This window comes from Populus euphratica, unplaced genomic scaffold (assembly GCF_000495115.2).
Source record: "Populus euphratica unplaced genomic scaffold, PopEup_1.0 scaffold2.1, whole genome shotgun sequence".
Classification (NCBI taxonomy): Eukaryota; Viridiplantae; Streptophyta; class Magnoliopsida; order Malpighiales; family Salicaceae; genus Populus; species Populus euphratica.
In genome coordinates, this window is record NW_011499846.1 from 402,836 (window position 1) to 423,528 (window position 20,693).

General features: G+C 34.2%; 2 protein-coding genes across 3 annotated transcripts; both read right to left on the reverse strand.

Moving 5' to 3' along the window:
* Positions 1 to 3,080: 3,080 nt before the first annotated feature.
* Positions 3,081 to 9,016, reverse strand: LOC105128730 (QWRF motif-containing protein 2-like). Of its 2 annotated transcripts, XM_011030522.1 has the most exons (6): positions 7,239 to 9,016; positions 5,439 to 5,558; positions 4,861 to 4,977; positions 4,677 to 4,766; positions 3,618 to 3,725; positions 3,081 to 3,442 (listed from the first exon to the last, which is right to left on the reverse strand). In XM_011030522.1, the coding sequence occupies exons 1-6, from the start codon at positions 8,700 to 8,702 to the stop codon at positions 3,398 to 3,400; spliced, it is 1,944 nt and encodes a 647-aa protein (XP_011028824.1). In that variant the 5' UTR covers positions 8,703 to 9,016; the 3' UTR covers positions 3,081 to 3,397. The 2 variants fall into 2 exon arrangements, with proteins under 2 accessions (XP_011028824.1, XP_011028830.1); XM_011030528.1 differs by lacking the exon at positions 5,439 to 5,558.
* Positions 9,017 to 16,075: 7,059 nt separating this feature from the next.
* Positions 16,076 to 19,360, reverse strand: LOC105128740 (uncharacterized). The gene is made up of 3 exons (XM_011030541.1): positions 18,250 to 19,360; positions 16,676 to 16,737; positions 16,076 to 16,549 (listed from the first exon to the last, which is right to left on the reverse strand). The coding sequence occupies exons 1-3, from the start codon at positions 18,344 to 18,346 to the stop codon at positions 16,352 to 16,354; spliced, it is 357 nt and encodes a 118-aa protein (XP_011028843.1). The 5' UTR covers positions 18,347 to 19,360; the 3' UTR covers positions 16,076 to 16,351.
* Between the last annotated feature and the right edge of the window lie 1,333 nt (positions 19,361 to 20,693).

Here is a 20,693-nt window from a genome sequence, read left to right on the forward strand (position 1 = left end):
TTTTTTTCAATGTATAATCCATCATTCATGGTTATGTTATTTGTAAAATCAACTGAGAATAAGCCTATTAAATTCAATTTGAGAACTAATAGAAAAAGATTTGTGTTATTGAATTAGTTCATCTCAAATTAATTATTTTTTATTAAAATGATAATTTTCTTAATTTTTTTTTAACTTGATCAATAAATAAAAATATTAAAAATTATTTGAATTAAATGGATTTAATATATTTAATATGATTTAATTAAAAAACTTGATTTTGAGTAAGGGTATGGATTCAGATCTAGGATTTAACAAATATCATCTTTATTGATATAACTAAAAAAATAGAATTAATAACATCATTATTGTTAATTAATTTGCCAGTACATGAAAGCGGTGTAGGTCCGGTCCGTAAATATGGAGAAGCGAGGGAGCTTCTCAGAGATAGAGATAAGCTGCTGCTGCTGCTGCTGCTGCTGAGACCCGTGACGGGGGTGGTACCACCTCAGAGGGAGAGGGCCACAGACCTAGACGAACCATGGTTTTTGAATGAAGAGTTCGGTGTGTTGTTCTTAGATTCTACAATGCTATGTTTTCCTTCAAGGATAATGATGAAGTGTTGAAACGCAGATCAAGAGTTGAGAATTTTACACCCGATGGAAGACACTGTCAATTCTAATCAGTTGTGATCTCATGTGTTTTGAAAGATAGCCCACAAATTGAGCTGCCATATGTATGTCACCAAATCAATTTCACAAGAAAGTCATTAAACCCAATTTTAATCATTTATCATGTGTTATACACGAGTTAACTTGAATATATTTTATATTATTTTAAAATAATATTATTTTAATTTTTGTTAATAATAAAATATAATTTATAAAAATCAATATATTTTTGATAATTTAAAATTTGATTAGATTGACTAGCTAAGTTAATTAAATTTAAACGAGTCTATTCTTATTTATTTTAATATAAAACTTAACACGAAACTAGATTTTAGATTATCTAATTATTAGGGTTGACTTATTGGATCTCAGATGATTTATGTGAGTTAATTTAAATTGATATATATTAATTCAAAATAATATTATCTCAAAATTATTTTTTAAAATTAAAATATAATTTTAAAAAAACTGAAAATAGTTTGTTCAGGTGGTAGATTAACTAGCTAAATCAATTGAATTTAAAAAAATTCACTTTAATATAAAACCTAACACAAACCTAATTAAATCGTGTATTGTCAAATTACTAGATTGACTCACTGCACCGGTTAAATTTGACAAAGTTGTCTGCGATGCCTCCCCAGTCCTCGGAGAGAGATGGAGCGGCAAGTCCAAACCAAATAGATGCATATGTAAACAATCATATGTCTAGTTCAGCTATCCTATCCTTGCTAGCTGATAATGTATTGTTCACAGGGATGATTTGATGCTGATAAGGTTCACTGATGACAAATGAGATTATGACGTATTATTATTATTATTATTCCGTAGCCTTGTTAATGTAAATTCGATGTTGGCTTATTATCTCTCTCTCTTTACAGATTTCGAGTATCTCGTTGATTAAGCTTGGGGCAGGAGCTAGGCTAGATGCCAAGTACAACGCAAAAGGAGCATGGACTTCACATGAAGGCAGATGATTTTTGACCCATGGTCTAAAACGAGCCAAGCAGCTGGTAGATGACGAGGGAGCATCATAGAATTACGTTCTTGACATGGGACTGAAAATGGGGGTGAAAAGGATGGGTCCCAGTTGAGATTTTGTGTAGAAAAAAATGGTGCGGTGCACGCCAGCTTCCTCCCCCTAGTCCTCCTCCACTGGAAGTGCGTTCCACGGCATTTTAACACCAAAGAAACTTTTCTTGGCAAAAAGACAGCGTTAGATGACATATATGAAAAGAGAACACAAATAGCAAAAGAAAGCCATTATTATTCCAATCCTTTCGAGTCGCTGCGTCTCATAGCATATGCTGTGGATCCCACCTCATCTCCATCGGATCGCCATTTTAGCATACTTTCCTTCACCGTTCTGTTCTAGCTATCGGAGTTCGGTGATGCAAAAGTAAAGTTAGCAGGCTAAATGCTTCGTACTTGGAGAGAAAAGTGATTATTAATTCATGGACATGAAGGGAATGACGTGAAGCCGAAAGAGACTCTTGAGGAATCTTGCTGAGATCGCATCATAATTCCTTGCTTTCAACATCACTGTATTTTTGACAAACAACATTATAAAAGTCGATCACCTCCTGTTCCATGGCAGGGACTTACTGTTATTTTTATCACTGTGATCTTTTCAAGTAATTTGATAGCTATAAACAGATGGCTCGTGTAGCATGCATGCATGGAGTAATTGAGCCACTGAAGCTTGCTTTGTGATTCCGTGATTAACTCTTCATCGATAAACAAATTCTTCTTTAGAAGCTAACCAAATAAAAGCAATGGAAAAAAGAAACAACTAAAAGAAACAAAAAAATTACGAGATAGGATGATGCGAAAGGGGAATTATGTGTTTTAATATTGCTGTGCAGTGATTTTTAATTAAAAATGTATTTAAATAATGTTTTCTTTTCAATTTTGATATCAATACATTGACATTATAAAAAAAACACTAAAAAAATCAATTTAATTCTATTTAAAATAAAAAATACTTTGAAAATCAAGTTGTAACCCAAAATTAATAATCCTGATGCATGAGGTACTAGCTAAATATATAGGTTGTAACCAACAGCATAAAATTGAATTTGACTAGAGAGTCGTGTAAATAACAATGGTCCCTTTTCATAGAAAGAGAATAACTGCAGAACAGGCCCAGAAAAAGCCTAATATAGCAATGACATCCATTTTCAGGCAATACGCCCAATACACAGTCATTCTTTTCCGATGGTATAATTAAATTTCTTACAACTTCGAATAACAACATTCTTTGTTTCGCTTTTGATTGAGGTCAGTAACTGCTGATCAAGCAAGGATAATAGGTTGGAGATACACAACAGATGGATGTACTGAGAAATAAACTGCAGAGAATCATCGTTGGGACACCTAATGCAACTCACAAGTCACGAATGCACGTAAATAAAACAGTACAAACAAGAACTAAAGAATGGAAAAAAAACCGGAAGAGGAAACCAGGAAAAGAAAGAGATTGAAAATATCATTGTATATATTTACATACGATGAACTCTGCCCTATAGAGAAATACCTAAATACAATCTAAATCTGACTTTGAGATCGACAACTTCGTGCCATCTACGCGTACAAAATAGCTACTTTTTGCTTGTCCATTCAATACTTTCTTAGTTCCTCTCAGTTCCTTGAATCGGAGGATAAAGGGGTTTGATTTGATATTGTTAGCATTAAGGAAGGAGTTAAGTGATTTGAGCTTTTTACACTTGTGTTGTCAGGCTGGAAGGCACTCATTTTAGCTGTAAAATATGACTTTTCAGGCTACATTCTTTTACCTGGCAACATGAACACTTTTAGTTAAAAAGCTAACAGCATTAAAGGTAAAATGCCAAGAGCTACAAGATCAGGATATAGATGGCGCCTCTACTAAGTATAACAAAAGCACTAAAATGAATTTTACTTCCATACCGCCTTCTTAATTCTTTGTAAGAGTAAACCAAACACAATTACCTGCAAGGCTGCAATGGTTGACAATAGATCCTTGCACTGATAAAGCCTATTACACTCCTTCCGACTTGCCTTTTCAAGTTCCACCACCAAAGAGTTCACTTCCTCAACCTATGGTAATGCAAGGATAAATAAACTGTTAACACGTTGACAATGATCGCACAAAGCCATCTTTGGAAGGTTCATAATTCAGCCAACACTAGGTTGTATGCGCACAATAAAAATCAGTCACAACAAAGTGTTTATATTTCCATTTGTGAGTCACCAAGAGAAGATAGTATATCATTTCCAGTAGTAGGCCCCTGGCAAGGCAGAAGGATTTTAATGACAATTCCATAAAATTTAAGGAGCTTCTTTGGGGGGTTAGGGTTTTGAAGGGGTATTCACTGGGAGGCCAACATGGCCAGCTCCAAGCAACAAAATATGCAGTAGCCGCTCTTCATCCTAGAAATCCCTTCCATCTATATCAAGATTAAACTTTAGACCTCTAGCTAAGCACAAACACTGAACTATCTAAAACTTGAAAGAAAAGGGCTTAAACACTGATATACATATATATATATATATATATATATGTGTGTGTGTGTGTGTGTGTGTGTGTGGGGGTGTGTGTGTGTGTGTGTAGGTTTGTTTCTCGTAAAATATGTTTCCATACAATATTTCTCATTTTCTCATGTTGGTTCAATTGGAAAAACTTGGTCAACAGAAAAACATTTACAATCAAAGGGGCAAAAAAGCTTGAAACAAAGGAAGACAACTTACTGTTCTCAAGAGATGAAAATATTTTACCAAATCATCTTTTTCCATATATACCAAAAACCAGACAATCATTTTCAAGGAAATTTTACTTAAAATAGTCAAGCAAAGAAAAATGATATATTTCCAGGAAAATATTTTTTACTTGAATCCAAAAAACAAGTTATTTCACCCGTGACAAACAGAGCATAACATGGCAAAATGTTCACTTATTGATACTGAATAAAATCCAGAAAAGAATGAGTGAAAGAATGAAGGTTAAAAAAGGAAAATGAAAGAGAGGAGTGGGAAGAGGAAAATAATGACCTTGGATAACAGTGTGCAAATTGAGGATGCCATTGCCTGCATCACATCAACCGCTGAACATATAGCATCCTTCAGGTTCTGGACATCTGCCTGTAGAATTACAAATCAAACACGCAATTATCAGAAACCCATCTGAAACCAACATGCCCAAAATGAAAATCACGACAAGGAAAATGGCACATACCCTTGCCCCACCAACAACAGGCAGACGGAGTGTGCTAGCCTGCAAAGCTTCAATGGCTCCTGATAAAGAATGGGAGTAATCCTGGTCAATCAATGCCAGTTCTTCTAAATATAGCATCTGCAGCAATCATGCACCATTAGTTTAAAACACAAAATCACTTGAAATAAACTACCTTTAAGCTCTCCAATAAAGCATACATCTCCATTAAAATAAAACTTTGATTTGGCCATTGCTCTTTAACAAAACAGAAAAAACTTAAATAGTATTCAAAGCAATGACATGGTTGAAATCAAGTCATATGGTTTGAACATCTTTGACAATCGGCTCAAGAATAAAGCCTAGTGAGAGTCAAGTTTATATGAAAAAGCGTGTGTATGAGGTGACAAACAAAGAGGATTTAAACACTTTCAATCACGGGATTTAAATATTAGCTTAAAATTAAAAATGCCATATTTTTAAAATTCAATTTATTAGAAACACTTTAAAAGTGCACCAGTAAAATTTGCATAAAATACAAAAACAAGTACAGCAACAGAAGAAAACGTAGTGCTTGTATGTATGATGCAGTCGTATCTTACTTGCCCCTTGAGGATGGAAGTCAACTTCAAATTATGTCTTAACCACTGTAACTCTGTTCTTTTTGCTCTAACAGATTCATACAGTTTTGATGTTGTTACACGTGCATTAAACAGGCTTTTCTGGTACAGAGAAGAACATTTAGACAAGAAAATTCCTCTTAGATAACTTGATTGGTTAAGTTAAATTGCATAATAAATAAGTTAAATTGCATAATAAACAAGTCAACCAAAATAAAATTGAAGGTAAGCATGACAAAAAATCAATACATCCATCATCATATCAGCCAAAAGTGGAAATGCTGGGTATTACTATTATTTACATGTCCTTAAATAGCTTGACTTTTGCCACAATCTTACTAAACGCTAGAATTGATAGATGGACACATCTACAACACATGTCTTCTCACATGGACAAGCTATTACAGTCAATCAGGCTTTAGTGAAAAATATTAATAGTTCAACATGAATAATATAATTGTGAGTTTCATGTTCTAGAATTGACTTATTCAAAAAAAAAAAAATTTAGAAGGGAACTAAAACACAGGGGCAGGGGGTCTGAGCAATTATTTTTAGCTAAAGCTTCTAAAAGAAACTTTGAAAACCTAGCATCCATGACCTGTCAACATGATCAAAATATGCGAACTGAAGAATCAGCTTCCTATCATATTAAATACAAGGGTAAAAACTAAAAATCAATCTTTTCTCCATATCATCTCAAGCCAAGAAAATATTCATCTTGTCAGTATGGTTTCACTAACAATACAAATTCTTCGTTAATAAGAGTCATCAATCCCATAATTAAGAAGGTTTGACCCATATATAAAAATTGCCGCTCAATAAGTTGTCATTATTAAGAATTTAGGCTGAGAGATGAAAAGCAATATACTAGAAATTTATATTCACCTTATAATCACACCCTCCACAAAACTTTAAAAAGCTAAACTCACGTGATTTGACAATTATATATTTTTTTTCAACTGATCCCCTACTATGTTTATTACCATATTAACAGATCATCTTCACCCTTGAATACATGACACTCAAAACTAGACTTGATGGATGGTTGTACCTAGATGGGAATTTAACGCCAAACTACCTGTTTTTAACATAGACATTCAAACTCCAACACCAAAATAAGAGGGCAGAGCGCCAAATGACATTGCCCCATCTCCAATGGCTCAGCCTCTTGTTAGGCTTTTCAGGCAGTAAGTTTCCTTTTAACCATGTCAGAAACTACGAAATAAAGCAGCATGTTCAAAGGGATTTTCAAATGCCCCCCACCCCACCTCCACCAATCATACATCATCAACCGATCAATTTACATGACCTTACACCAGTCATCATGGCACAAATTTGATATCAACCTATAAGTTCTTCCCTACTGCTTATGCAAGCATTATCAGGAACTAGCAAGTTCCCTTCCACTAGTAGTTCACAAATGTGACCAACTAGTTGGGCGAAAAATTCATCCCCTTCTGTTGTGAATGACCATGACTATCTACTTCTTGATTGCCAATCAACCTCAAGACAGCTCTTCAGTTTTTATTAGGCATTACTTAACCATCCAGATTAGATCAAATCCCTAAGTTAAAAAAAATGAAAACCAGCACTTCTCACTGACAATTATATCAATGGTAGAACACCAATGGCAGGACAACATGGAAAGAAGCAGCAAAGATATTATTATGGTTTCCTTTCCACTAAAATACTCCATGCCATTCATCAACTGGTAGTAGTTACCAAGCAAAATACACCAAATAAAGAAAATATATACTAAATCATAGAAAACAGAGATCATACCTCTACATTCAACCTCTGGGCTGACAAAGCATAATCAGCTCTGGCATTGACAAAACGCCATTGCAACATCCGATTATGCAAAATCCTTAACAGATGCACCTCCACAATCCGATTCTCCCCAATCCTCCCTCTCCTAATATCAGCTGCAAAGCTCAAAATCGAAAAAGTACCACTCACATTGCTCAAATTACTACTGACAACACCTCCCACAGCATTCCTCACTTTCGAAGGACTCATTCCCCTCATAGGAGACAACGAAGCTCCTGATAATGTCCCAAACTTACTAGGTGATGCAGGCCGCAACGCTCCGCCACGTATAGGAGACAACTGTGCCCGACTATTAACAACTCCTTTGGGAGAAGATACCGGACTATCAATTCCAAACTTCTTTGGTGCAATAAGTTTAGCAGGTTTAGGTCCTTTTAACCCAGCATTCCGAGAACCTGGTGACACAGGCTCTGGTTGCCGCCGGATTCTATTATTAGCCTCTTTCCAAAACCTTGCCGGCACAATTAATACATGAGCTCCACGCTCCCCTTGTCCTCCGACACCAACAGCATTTCCACTACTACTCTCTGAAGTAGTACCAGATGATGCACTCTCAGTATCAGAAGCCAAACGATGCTCACTATGCACAGCAGATCCGTTAACATCCAACGGCTTTGCGGATTCAATTGCAGTAGAGTCAGAGCTCAATCTGCTTTCAGTTGAAGACCTAATAATATTGTTGTTGTTGTTGCTGCTGCTGCTGCCCACAATTGAATTTTGCAATGCCCTAACAACATTCAAATTGACTCCAGATCCAGCTAATTTCTTCCCATCATCAGAACAATCCATGCTTCTAGTCATGGAATTCTGTTGCCTCAATCTCCCTGGCCACCGACGTTGCTCCATAGTCCTTGAATTCTCCGCCTGATCAGCTCCTCTGGTAGGTATTGGAGTAGTTGCTTTACGCCTCTCCGGTGTTCCTTTTCTTACAGCACTGGGAGACGAAGTTGGCTTCGCTTTACTCACTTGAAACGAAAACGACTCTCCTTGAAACGACACCGATAATCTTCTCGTTGAAGTAATCAACATTCTCTGAGCATTCGTTATCTCACCACCACCACCACAATTGGCATTTCCTATTCTCGAATCAAGAGAGTTAGTTCTCGGAGTAGCCGGACGCCTGCGCTCCAATGACTGTGACCGTTTGATTGCGGAAGCAGCGGAAGGAGTTGGAGTCATCATGGCCGTTCGTCGTGAAATTGATGGTGATGCGCACCGGTTAATTGTTGAAGTAGAGGATGCCGATGCCGATGACAAGTAACGAGAACTGACTTCCCGGGATTTGGGACGGCGAGGAGCGAGAGCATTGTCAGGGTCTGATGGTAATAAAGGAGGTCTTGCAGGGTTTAGGTTTTGCGTTGTTCTTGCTGTTGATCTCGTTTTGGGGTTTATCGGTGATGAAACTGCAGTTACCATTGTCGTGAGAAAATAAATTCAAAATTCAATTCAGATATCATTCTTCGTCGAAACCCTAATATCTGTTTACAACCCAGTCAATTAATTTATTAAAAAATAATTATAGAGAGAATTAAGGAGATAAATCAGTGAGTGAGTGTGGATATAGAGAGAGTGTGAGAGAAACAAAAATTGACCGGGGAGTTTTTTTATGACCGTTACCGTTTCCCGGCGTGATAGCAGAAAGAGTGGTGTCGTTTAACTGGAGGCGAGATTTTGGAGAATAACTGTCGTCCTCCAATTTTTTTTCTCTAATAAATGTGAATTTGGACACGATTTTTGAAGATTTGATGTACTCGCTGGTTATATATGGGATCGGAGACTCGCGCGTTAAGGAGGTGACGTGTTTAATAATGGGGGTAGTTTTGGAAATGGGCAAGGAGAATGTTGCGTTTTGATGACGTGGCTATACTTGAAAGCGAGTTTGTGGGTTAGTTTTGTACGCTATACTGGAGGTGTATGAAAAGAAAGGGGCAGCGTGTGAATCTTTGGAGCGACGCTACGCAAATGACACTGCGCTGAATTTAAATTTCTTTATAATTATGGAAAAAATAGCCGTTTTGATTTTGACATGTGTGAAACTACTCCTTTGGAATACAGTTAAATCTGTTTTTTTAGTATTTTTATTTAAAAAATATCAAATTAATATTTTTAAAAATAAAAAAGTAGTTTTTAATTTTAAAAAACTTCACTAAAATAATTTCCACTGCATCGTTAAATACACACTAATTTCTATATTTTTTCCTCTATTTTTTTCCATTTTCATTTTTAATTATAAATCTCAATTCTATAATTAACTCAATTGAAAATTAAAGTGTTAATGATTTAATCTAGGTTAATTCAATTTAGTATTTAAAATAATATTTTTTTAACGAACTAATTTGAATTAAATTTCAGATTAATGAATTATAAATTACCTTCCAGAGCAGGCTTAGATCACAAAACAATGACTTGGATTACCAAATTTTCCCAAAATGAAAGTGCTAAGCCATATCTACCGTTTACAAACAAGAACTCGTGGTAGGTGTAAATTATCATGGCTAAAATGTTAATATAAATATAAAAATAAATAAAAAAGGTGTCAGAATAACGTTAATGATGATTTGTTTGGCCTTAACTAAAACTCTTAGCTTCACCTAAAAGTAAACTGAATGTACGATCTACAAGGAAGAAATTTCAGTTCAAACTAGAGTTGCTTAAGGTAAAGTGAAAAGTAATTTTCAAAGTAAGTCATTGGATTGGGGAGGACAAAGACAATCACAGTGAGGGGCAAAATTAACATATATATATATATATATATATATATAAACTTTGTTTTGTTAGCTGAAGCAATTCTTCATCATCATTTGATCATATTCATCATGCTTTTCCTAGACCCAAATGATGGTTTATGTCTCTTGCTTGAGGTAAAATGGAAAGTGACATTCAAAGTAAGACATCGGACAAATAGAAATCATGGTTAGACAACCTAATTGCGCTGACAAGACATTTATTCGTGGATTTATTCAAGCAATAAAATAGAGATGGGATGGAGAGACTTCAATACCCTTTTGTTTTTCTAGTTAGATTCCAAAACATATCATCTGAAAATAATAAGTTAATAATCATACCTTAACCATCTCTTGAAGTGAAAAATTTAACTATAACATGGGGAGGTAATGATGTTTTGTGCGTGGTAATGTGTTCTCAGGTTTCGTTAATTCAACTATGATTAGCTAGTATTTTATGATTAAAAAATAAATACAAAGAAAAGAAGAAACATGTTTGATTGAAAATATAAATAAAGACAAAATAAATTTATTCACATGATAATTTTTAATTAAATTTATATACTTTAATATATTTTAAAACATGAAATATATTCCTTGTGACCTCATTATTTCATTTTTTTTAAAGATAATAACAAAACGTCGCTTTTTGAATTTTAAATTACATGCTTAGTATGCTTTTCTTATTGTAAAAATCTTTTTTTTTTTTTTTTTTATTTATAATTCTTTTTATATTTAAAGTGTATTTGGTATTGTGATATATAATGTTTTTCTTTTAAAAATATATTAAAATATTTGAATTTTTAATTTTTTTATATCAATACATTAAAATTTTATAAAAAACTAATTTATTATTTTCAGAAAAATAATATATATTTAAAAAAATCTAAAGACGATAATAATTTCGCTATCGTAGAGCATCAACCACTTAATAAGGAAAATAAAGAATGTAATCACCAACTAAATCAAAACCCAATAATTAATCTGGGCCTAGGAAAGTCACTTGCGTCCCCAATAACCAAATGCTAACTAACTATAATTAATATTCTTTTTGTTGAAAAAGGACTATCATCCTGCTTTGAGTTATTATAACTCAAGCTCTATATTAAGTTAATCCAAGTCATTAGTGTTTGCTTTATTAACCCGTGTGGTATCAAAATCAATCCAACTTCTTTCCACCCCGGACCCCGCATTAGTTCTTAATTATTTTTAACCTTCGAAATACTTTGGATAGTGCTTTCTTTTATTATTATTATTATTATTATTATGTCTTTAGCATGCATTTTATCTACTTAGCTTATCTACTTAGCTTGAGTATATATGTGGAAGCATATTTCAGGGTGATTTTATTTATGTAATTCAGTCTAATTTTTTATTTTTTTAATTAAAAAAATATCAAATTGATATTTTTTAAATATTATTTTTATAATTTTAATATACTAACATAATAGATAATGTTTTTAAAAAAACATCATTATCAACTACTATGATATATTTTTAATTAAAAATTATTTTTATAAAAATACTTCATACTGCATTATCAAATACATATTATAAAATAACTTGAGTTAACTTGATTTAATATTTAGATTATAAAGAGATTAGATGAGTTAATTTAGATAAATCTAAGTTTTTTCTACCTACCTGAACAGTGTTTTTTTGATAAAAACAAACCCGGATTTTTCTGCTACTTTGGTTGGACAAGTCACTAGATTTGATTTGGTCTTACAAAACTAAATGTGAAAGTATTAACTTTCCCAGCATAAAATGTTTATGCCTTGGTACTTTTTAAATTCTATAATCCCTCGTTGTTAAGTTCGGGTGCATGAGCAACTAGTTATCCATACACCACTCCAAGCTTTGTAGGAAGCTAAAAACCAGAGCTCGAAGCCAAGCACCTTTGCCTTGCCTCTTCAAAAAAAGGAGGACCTGTATATGTATGGAGGGCTATTTTGAGCCTTAACCCGCACTAACTAGCTGCCTTGTAGAAAAAGGTGGGGAGAGGTGGCAGCTTTGGCAAAAATAAAAGCGTGCCGATCTCCTATTTCCATCCCAACCCTAAACTTGAATGAATTTAAATTATAGTTCTTGTACCCACCCTAGCTACACATTACTAAACATTTATGATCTCCAACTATCATACCAACTCTTTGAAGAGTGGTTAAGGCCTTGAAAAGCATTTTTGCCCATCAAAATCAGTTATTTTTTTAAATTTTAATGTAATTTTAATAAGTTATTAATGTAACATCTCTCCATATATAAATTTAATTCAATAAAAACTTGCATCTCACTACCATATTATTTAAACTTAATTTAGAGATCGATCTAAAATAATACATTAGATCACAGGCCATATAAATTATTTTTTTAATGAATTAAAATGATATCATTATGATTTTTTTTTAATTTTTTAATCGAGTTGTAAGTTAATTCAGGCATTTTACCAAGTCACATCTAATTAATTTTTTTTTTAAAAAAAATATAAACCAACCCCAGGTGACAGAATCTGTATTCAATAACCAAGGTTAATATATCTTCAAAAAGAAGAAGAAGAAATAAAAGGGAAATTGAGGCTTGATATAGTTAAGATAATTATTTGGTGCCACTAAAAATTTAAAAGGAAGTTATTTTTAGTGTGCATTTATGTAACAAGCAGGATCCAGTGGCCGTTGGTTCCTTTTGCTACAGCTAGGCAAACAAGACAGCAATGGAAAAACTATACAAATTGCCATGGACAAGTTCGAGGTCTGTGAATCAGAATCACAACATGGACGCTGCGAGCACTTTGCATGCTTGTGAAATTAATGTATAAGAGGACCACTCGGAAAAAAGTCTGTTCCTTCGTTAGCACTCAAATTAATAAAGATGTTCTCTCTTTTCCTTTTCTTTTTCTTTATAAGCAATCCTCTCATATATATATATATATATATATATATATATATATATATCATAAGTTCTACAAGCCATAATTATTAAATTTGACCATAAATCGATTTATAACTTGCATATTTAAAACTTGAATCAAACAGGCTTTATTTTAAATATTCACTCGATCAAACTCAAGCCTAAATGAGAGACTTAATTACTGGGATGTTTATGAAAAAACATTTTCCAAAACTATGTTATTTGCAGACTGACCCGGCAATACATATCAATGACTTGTGACTTAAACCTGCCGGCAGCAATGACGCAAACAAGCTTTTGCCCAACTAGGGTTTTCGTTTAAAATTTTCATTTGATTGGCAAACTTTAATTATTAAACATCTTATTGATTAGATGGCAAGGAATTATGACCACAGAGAACGATACTCCATTGTTTTATGAGGCAATTAAGATGATGAAGATGGAAATGATTGCTTTATTAACACTACTCATGTCAAGCAATCTTAATTCTCTACAAACATTCATCAGAAATGCTTAATTAATTGCCTTGCAAAAATGGTGATAAACCTAACCGAATCACCCTCAACTTGTTCTTTCTCTAACAAGCACCTGACGTGAGTAGTTAGTACTGTTTTATTGCAATAAAAAGATGTCCCAAGCACTACGATATAATCACTGCACGTAAAGATCTAGGAGAAAAACACTACATGTGCGGATTAAAAAGCATGGCTCTTTCTAGGATGCCCTGTCCCATGCTGTCTGTTTCTGTTCTTAATTGCCTCTCTATATGAACAATTCCCTTCCTTTTATATGGGCTATTGATCTCATGTGCCCCATGAGTCTTTTTCTATTTTAATGTAATTTCAGTATTAGGGTAGTTTTTGCATTTGCTGTTTGAAAAGGCCGGATTTAAAAAAAAAAAAATTATATTTTTAAAAAAATTAGAGTTTTAAGAAAACAATTTTGAAGTGAAACACAATCCCGTCATACTTATGTCTTGTACTATATCAAATAATTATTTGAATATAATAATTTAAATTATTCTGTAATGTTTTAAGATATAATTTATATTATATATTATCTAACATATATTTTCAAGTGAAAGTTTTTTAGATTTAAAACTTGTATGATCATCAATATTTTTTATTAAATAAATAAAGATGATGAAATTCAAATTTATAACTGATTAATTATTAAAATTTTAATAATATATTAAAAAATTATCTTAACCTAATAATTTAAGTTATTAGATTAACTTTCAGGTATAATTTATATTATATATTCTGTAACATACTGCAATACAATGCTAAAACAGAGCCTTACACAGGCATTGAAAACTAAGAAACATGCAGCACACCGCTAAACAGAGCTTTACACGGGCATTGAAACCTAGGAAATATGCACTAGGTTATTACTTTTTTGATCTAGTTCCATTGATGGTAATTGGTGGTTTGGACGGTGATAGCTTCCTAGCTAGAGATAGAAATTACAAAACTATTTTAAAAAAAAATTAAGAAAATAATTAAAATCCATTAACATGAAATGATTTAGCGAACTAAAAAGCTGACAAGGTCATCATGTGGTTCCAAGCTGACACCTGCACTGATTTACAGGCAAGCTAATTCGTTAGTAACTTAAAAAAAGATGGCAATTAGTTTAAAATCAAATCTTTATTAACAAATCATGATCGTTAGGAGTTAGAAAGTGTCGTGACTTAAGCAACAATTTATATTATAATTGGTTTTAAAGTAACTAAGCTTTACATTAAGTAACGTTTCTAAACTAATGAACGATACCCCACTTTGAGAGTTAGGATAAATGGCTTTTTTCCTTGATCCAATTGCTTTAATGAGTACGATGCTCATCTTTCCACTAGCAAGCCCAGAGAAGAAAAGAAGAAAAAAGAGTGAGACAGCACGTAGGGACTAAATGATGGTTGGGGATCTCTTTTGCAAGTCTTATCATGATACTCTCTATCTTCTCATTGAGAGATTGTGAGAGAGAATCAGCTAGGAGAATATTGGTGCACTAGCTAGGTGAGACGTTGATTAATGGGAAAAATTGGATGGTAAATAAGATTTAGCTTGGAGAAGAAGGTATCGTTTTTGTTCCTGGGTCTGGTCAATGAGGGTTGGTGCGTGGATAATTCTACTTTCTTTGATTTTTCTTCTGCTTTTAGGTTTGGTTTGGTCACCCTCTAGATCAAGCTTGTTCATGGTTACCACTCAATTCTTATTAGAACTCTCGAGAGGGACACCATGATTAGTATTCTCTCCATGTTTTTGGCTTGTTTTCTGCTAGTTGCTTAGTAGGTATAATTCTCAGTATCGGTCGTCAAGAATTGCAAAAACAAAAGTAGATGTAAAGTTAGAAATGGAGTTGCCATTGATTGAAGGTCTCATAAATAATGCTTATAGCAAGGTGAAGATGCAACGCTGGTGCTTGAAATCCTCAGATCCTTCGGTCAGGTAGGAATGGTCAGTAGGAAAAGCTTATATTAATTAAGGTTAATTAATTGCTTAAACCTTTCTCGAACTGAAATGGACGAGTTTGAGGTCTATGAATCAGAATCAGGACTTGGACGCTACGAGCATTTTGCATGCTTGCGAAATTAATGTATACAAGGACCTCTATGAAAAACGTCTGTTCCTTCGTTAGCACTCAAGTTAATAAAGATATTTTCTTTTTTCTTTTTCTTTTTCTTCATGAACAATTCTCGTAGGTAAATAAAGCGTATACACTACAGCTATTAAACGTGATTGATTCTCTGATTTTGGTTTCTATGAATTTGATCAGATTTAGATTTTATTTCGAGTTGTAATGGATACTAATCAAGCCAGATCCATTTAACGGGTCACCTTAGGATCTAGACTATTCCAAGCTGAAAAAAAACAAAACAAAAAATTCACTGATCTAGTTAAAAATTCATGTTGACCCGATAACTTGTTCAAAAGCCGGCCATTAATCCGGTATTGAAGCCAACTCTTCCGACTTGTAACTCAAGCTTTCCAGCATTAGATTTTAAAATTATAAGAAAAAGGATACAAGAGCACAAGAAGAAGCTTTTAACAAATCTAACAAGGTTCGTGGTAGGTTAAAGTGACCAACCATAGATTAGGAGACGAACTTGAGCATCTCTTTCAGGCCACAGATATGGATAACGAAGTGTAAGCAAGTAATATAACGAATAAGCATGCAGCAAGATCTGTCAATCATTACTCCACTCAGGGAAGAAAGCGATCTTGCTACATTTATTCACTGCATAAACATTAGAGTTATTGTTGAAGGATAGTAAATCCCAAGAACATCATCAAATTACAAGAAAATTCAAACCAAGCAAAGCAGGATACATAAGTACTTAGCTATACGCAGACATTAAAACAGGCAAGGCACGTACACAAGACACCAGATAGAGATTAAGGGCTACATCATTTTTGAGAAATGAGTATGTTCGCCAAGCTAACCCAAGGGTTTTGGATGACCAGGACTAGGAGGAGAAGGCTTGGGAATATATGGGTTAAGAGGAGTGCCATGCTCGATAGGACCAGGTTTTATGGAAGCTTTTGAACTTGGAACTGGATCGATAGGGTGGTAATCTTCCAGGTTCACGTTGTGTGCATTGGTCTTAACATCATCGTTCAGATCATAGCCATTGTCCTGCAGTTTCATAGGATAAGAATAAAAAGGTACCAGTTAATTACTTTGTTGCATCTTCATAATTAAAGCAAAATGAATGGTTCTTATATTAGCCTATATGCCCTTTTATGCCTGCAGTGCATGTACCTTGAGCTTCCTGCTTGTTGTTGCCATTGTCATGCTACCACTAGAGTCAGTGAAGACCGCATCTGGAATTACATTCAGGAATAACATAGTGTTAGCATGATCACTAGCCAGTGGTTCCTGCTAGCCAATGATAAGAACAATTCAAAAATTGAAGTTTCGTCATCATTGAACAATTTCTCTCTGGAAAAACCATCTTACAAGATCTTGTGCACCAATTCCACAGCATAATCACTGATATGAATTCCAAAAGACTCCACATGACATTTAATTTGATCATACAAGGTTTGACAACCCTTATCCACTGTTGGAAAGGCAAAGAATACAATAAATGGCCAAAAAATTGTTGTGTCCAAGGACTAATTGCCCACAAATGTATAATTGTTGCAGTCCTTGCTGCACAATGCGCGCTCTAGATTAGAGTGTTATTTAGAGGAAAGATACTAAAATGCAATCACAATTCACAAGTTTTTTCCGGAAAAGATTTCCAATTGTTTAAAGAATCCCATGATTTGAAGCCAGCATATTCTGGACTGACCCTTAAGTTGCAGAATGATTACAAGACAACAAATACATATTATTCACTCTTCTGCCAACTATTCAGTCTCTAAAACCAAGGATCCATTCAAGAACAACGACAGGTGCTAGATGAATACAAGTTATGCCCTCTCCAAAGCAGGGATTTTAAGAAGGGAAAGCTAAGCACCTCTTCTTTATTTTTGTATCTAGTGGCTAGTCTTCCTTTGGTTACACAAGCCTTTGAACTAAGAATTCATTTTTGCATAAATCAATGCGCCTGATTATAGAATCCACCCAGCGCTCCATGTTTAAAAAGAATTTCGGCCACCGACGACTATTATTTAACAGTACTCTCCAGTCTGTCGAGTTGCAGAAATGCCTGTGTTCAGTTAACTTACTTCTAGTACATTAATGATTAAATAGATTGATTGCTTGATAAATATTTCGGATTTAAGAAGCTTTACTTAGGCATGATTTGGATTTTCCATGTATATTTCCACCTGATTTGTTAAGACGGCTAACTACAACAATAAATGCTGCTGGTATGATGATAGAACAACCCAATAGGGATCACGAAATTCGACTCTTAAGTAAAAGCAGGGACTCGGCTACACAAGGATTTTGTATTGCAAGCCCCGATTTCTTAGTGTGACTTCGGCAATTCATAGGTGAAAGAAAACAAACAGTTCTGCTTCAATTATAGAGATCAGAATCAGAGCCTTGACATTGACAATTCGTAGTGAAGAGGGGCCGAACTCATTTTACGTATCGATCACTGAAAACAAATCTCCACACACAAAAAAGGTTATCATTGCATTATTTTCTCAATCTGTTTCCTAATTGTGAGAACCAAATGTGAACAAGCATTAAAAAGAGAAAGCAATGTCGAGAATCAAAACCCAACAACCAAATTAAGAAAAGACAATGAGAATGAGAAACTCTACAAGATCCTATATGAAATCAGAAACTTTCTGTCAATGTCTGTCCTATAATGCGATGATGCAAGCAAAACCACAAGTGGAGCTGAAAATAGTTAGCAGTACCACTTAGGCACTTACCAGTAATTGCCAAGCAAGTTGTGCATGGTGAGCAGTTAAGGAACATTAAGGCTGTCCCAACCATCAAGTACAAAATCCAGAGCCCAGAAACCTTCATAATGTATTGAAAATAACAGAAAGGACACACAAACAAAAGCCTGTCTCCTCGAAAATAACTGTAGAATCTTTCCTTAAGAAGACACCTTACAGCCCCTTAGTATGCAAGTAAGCCCACAGAGAAGACCAGGAGAAAAGGGATGATCGCTGATCAGCTTTCGTCACAAAAGATTGAGAGAGCACGAAAGTCTACCAGAAAATCAGAGGAGATAAGGAGTAAAAGGGTTAGAGCCCATGTCTAGGAAATTAAAAAAGAGACTGCGTTGTTTTTATGAGGGTAAGTGAACAATAAAAGAAAGCATGTGGGTATCATTGTCTTGCATTGCCAGAGAAGCAGGAAGGGAGTAAATTGGGGTTTTGTCTTTGTGTTGTATGCTTTTTAGCGTAGAAGAGAACAGTGAGGAATTAATGAAGATTTCGATAGAGTTGTGGTGGAATGCGAGCCGTCAGGCACGTCCTCTGCTGCTCCTGAGTCCTGACAGCAAAGCAAAAGCAATTTTGCACCGAACTGCCATGCATCACCTTGTTTATCAAACGACACCGTTTCCTTTTTTGCTAGGAGTTTCCTATTAAATTTGATGCTGTAACTATAAAGAAAGTAAACTCGTTTATCACTTGGACCAACCCAAGAGGATCATTGATACGAAGTTCCAGCTTACATCTCCTTGGAGGCTAAGTTAGTCAATGATCCGAATACTCCTTGGCAATCAAGAAAAGAAAATCTAAGAGATGTTAAGAAATTTTATTTACTGAACTAGCTAGAGATCTTATTTATCCTTAACTGGAAAGCTGCTCCAGTTCTTTCAGCTCAAGAAGAGCACTGATCTCACAAACTAAAGAGTCAAATTCTACGGTTGGATGAACGATGTAAAACCCCACATGCTAATCCAGGGTATTTTGGACTAGTGAAGTTGCTGAACTGCCTTGGCAAGACATATCAGCGCAAGGATGAAATTAAGGAAACAATAGTTCAGTCGGATTTGCGATGTTTTTGTGCATATCGTAACATTTTTAAGGCAAGAGATGCATGTCGTGACATCAAGATATGATGTTTGAGGTTTTTCAAGACACCAAATTCTATTATTTAGACCTTTGTTTTTAGTTCGTATAATTTTTTATTTTCTAAATAGTAAAAAAAACAACAAAATTTTCAATCCTAGCTATTTAAAGTCACTTTGTGAGCTCTTTTGGATATCAGAATTATTATTCAGAATTTTGATGTGCATTTGGTTCACTCTCTTATCTGGGAAACGACAACTAAAAGTTATCTTGGTCAAAATTTGCAGTAACGATTTATAACTCCTTAAAAGCCAAGAGCAGGACGATCCATAATGGAAGGCAAGTAGCCAGCCGATATATATACATATATATTATAGAAGCATTAACTTTTGACTTGAAATTCTTCTCTTTCTTCTCAGAAGAGTCATCGAAGTATGGGCAAAGCCTTTCAAAGCACGAAATACGGGACAGAGACACGACATTGTTGATGGGGAAGATGAAAGCGAGAAGCTGGACACCTGATTGAAGATCAAGATTTAACAAGATTAATATTTAATGGAAAATTTGATCCAATTTAATGCATCACAGGTCATCATAATTGGAACCGCGAAGGGACGCAAAAAAAGTATTGCGCAGGCGGAAGCTACACTGTACAGAAGATTAATGGATCACGCGAATCGTCAATTCATCATTTTTATTGTCTGAAAATAAATGAATACTGTGGCTGTTTTTTTCTAAGAGGTTACAATAACTTTAAATAGGTTAAAAAACCTCTACTTCTTTTAGGAATTAACAAAGAAGTAGAAAACATAAAGAAAATAAATAAAAAATCCGAATTAAAACACTAAATTCAAAAAACAAAATACTAAAAATTATCATATTAGAAGCATCAATACTCAAAATACAATTCTGAAATATGATTCAATAACGCATTAAAATCACTTATAAAAATTTAAGTTGAATCCAATAATACCTTAGTAATTGCAAACCTTGTTTTATATCTAGATTTATTTCTCTTGTAAATTCAAATATACATTAGACTATTCATCTGAATGGATCATGAATCAATCCATTTCTAGTAATATCAAAACTAACTTCGTCTACAAGCCTAACTACATAACCAAGTCTTGTAAGCTTGTAATCCTATCACACATCAAAATCACAACAAACAAACAGAGCTGCATTGTGAGCGTGCAAGAAACAGATCGTAAATAACTATGACAATTTCAAGGTTGGAAGTATCATTGGCTGTGGGTTCTGTTTTTGCAATTTAGGCTCATTCTCTATCTGGACCAGGAGTGTTTCAGATACAAATCTTGTTAGTAATTCATATGACCTGGTCGAGTCGA

Coding starts and splice junctions, on each gene's coding strand:
- LOC105128730 (XM_011030522.1), bottom strand. CDS start 8,702: ATGGTAACTGCAGTTTCATCACCGATAAACCCCAAAACGAGATCAACA. Junction 5,559..7,238: donor CCCAGAGGTTGAATGTAGAG/GTATGATCTCTG, acceptor TCTCTGTACCAG/AAAAGCCTGTTTAATGCACG. Junction 4,978..5,438: donor CTTCCATCCTCAAGGGGCAA/GTAAGATACGAC, acceptor TGATTGCTGCAG/ATGCTATATTTAGAAGAACT.
- LOC105128740 (XM_011030541.1), bottom strand. CDS start 18,346: ATGAAGGTTTCTGGGCTCTGGATTTTGTACTTGATGGTTGGGACAGCC. Junction 16,738..18,249: donor AACTTGCTTGGCAATTACTG/GTAAGTGCCTAA, acceptor ATGTAATTCCAG/ATGCGGTCTTCACTGACTCT. Junction 16,550..16,675: donor CAACAAGCAGGAAGCTCAAG/GTACATGCACTG, acceptor ATGAAACTGCAG/GACAATGGCTATGATCTGAA.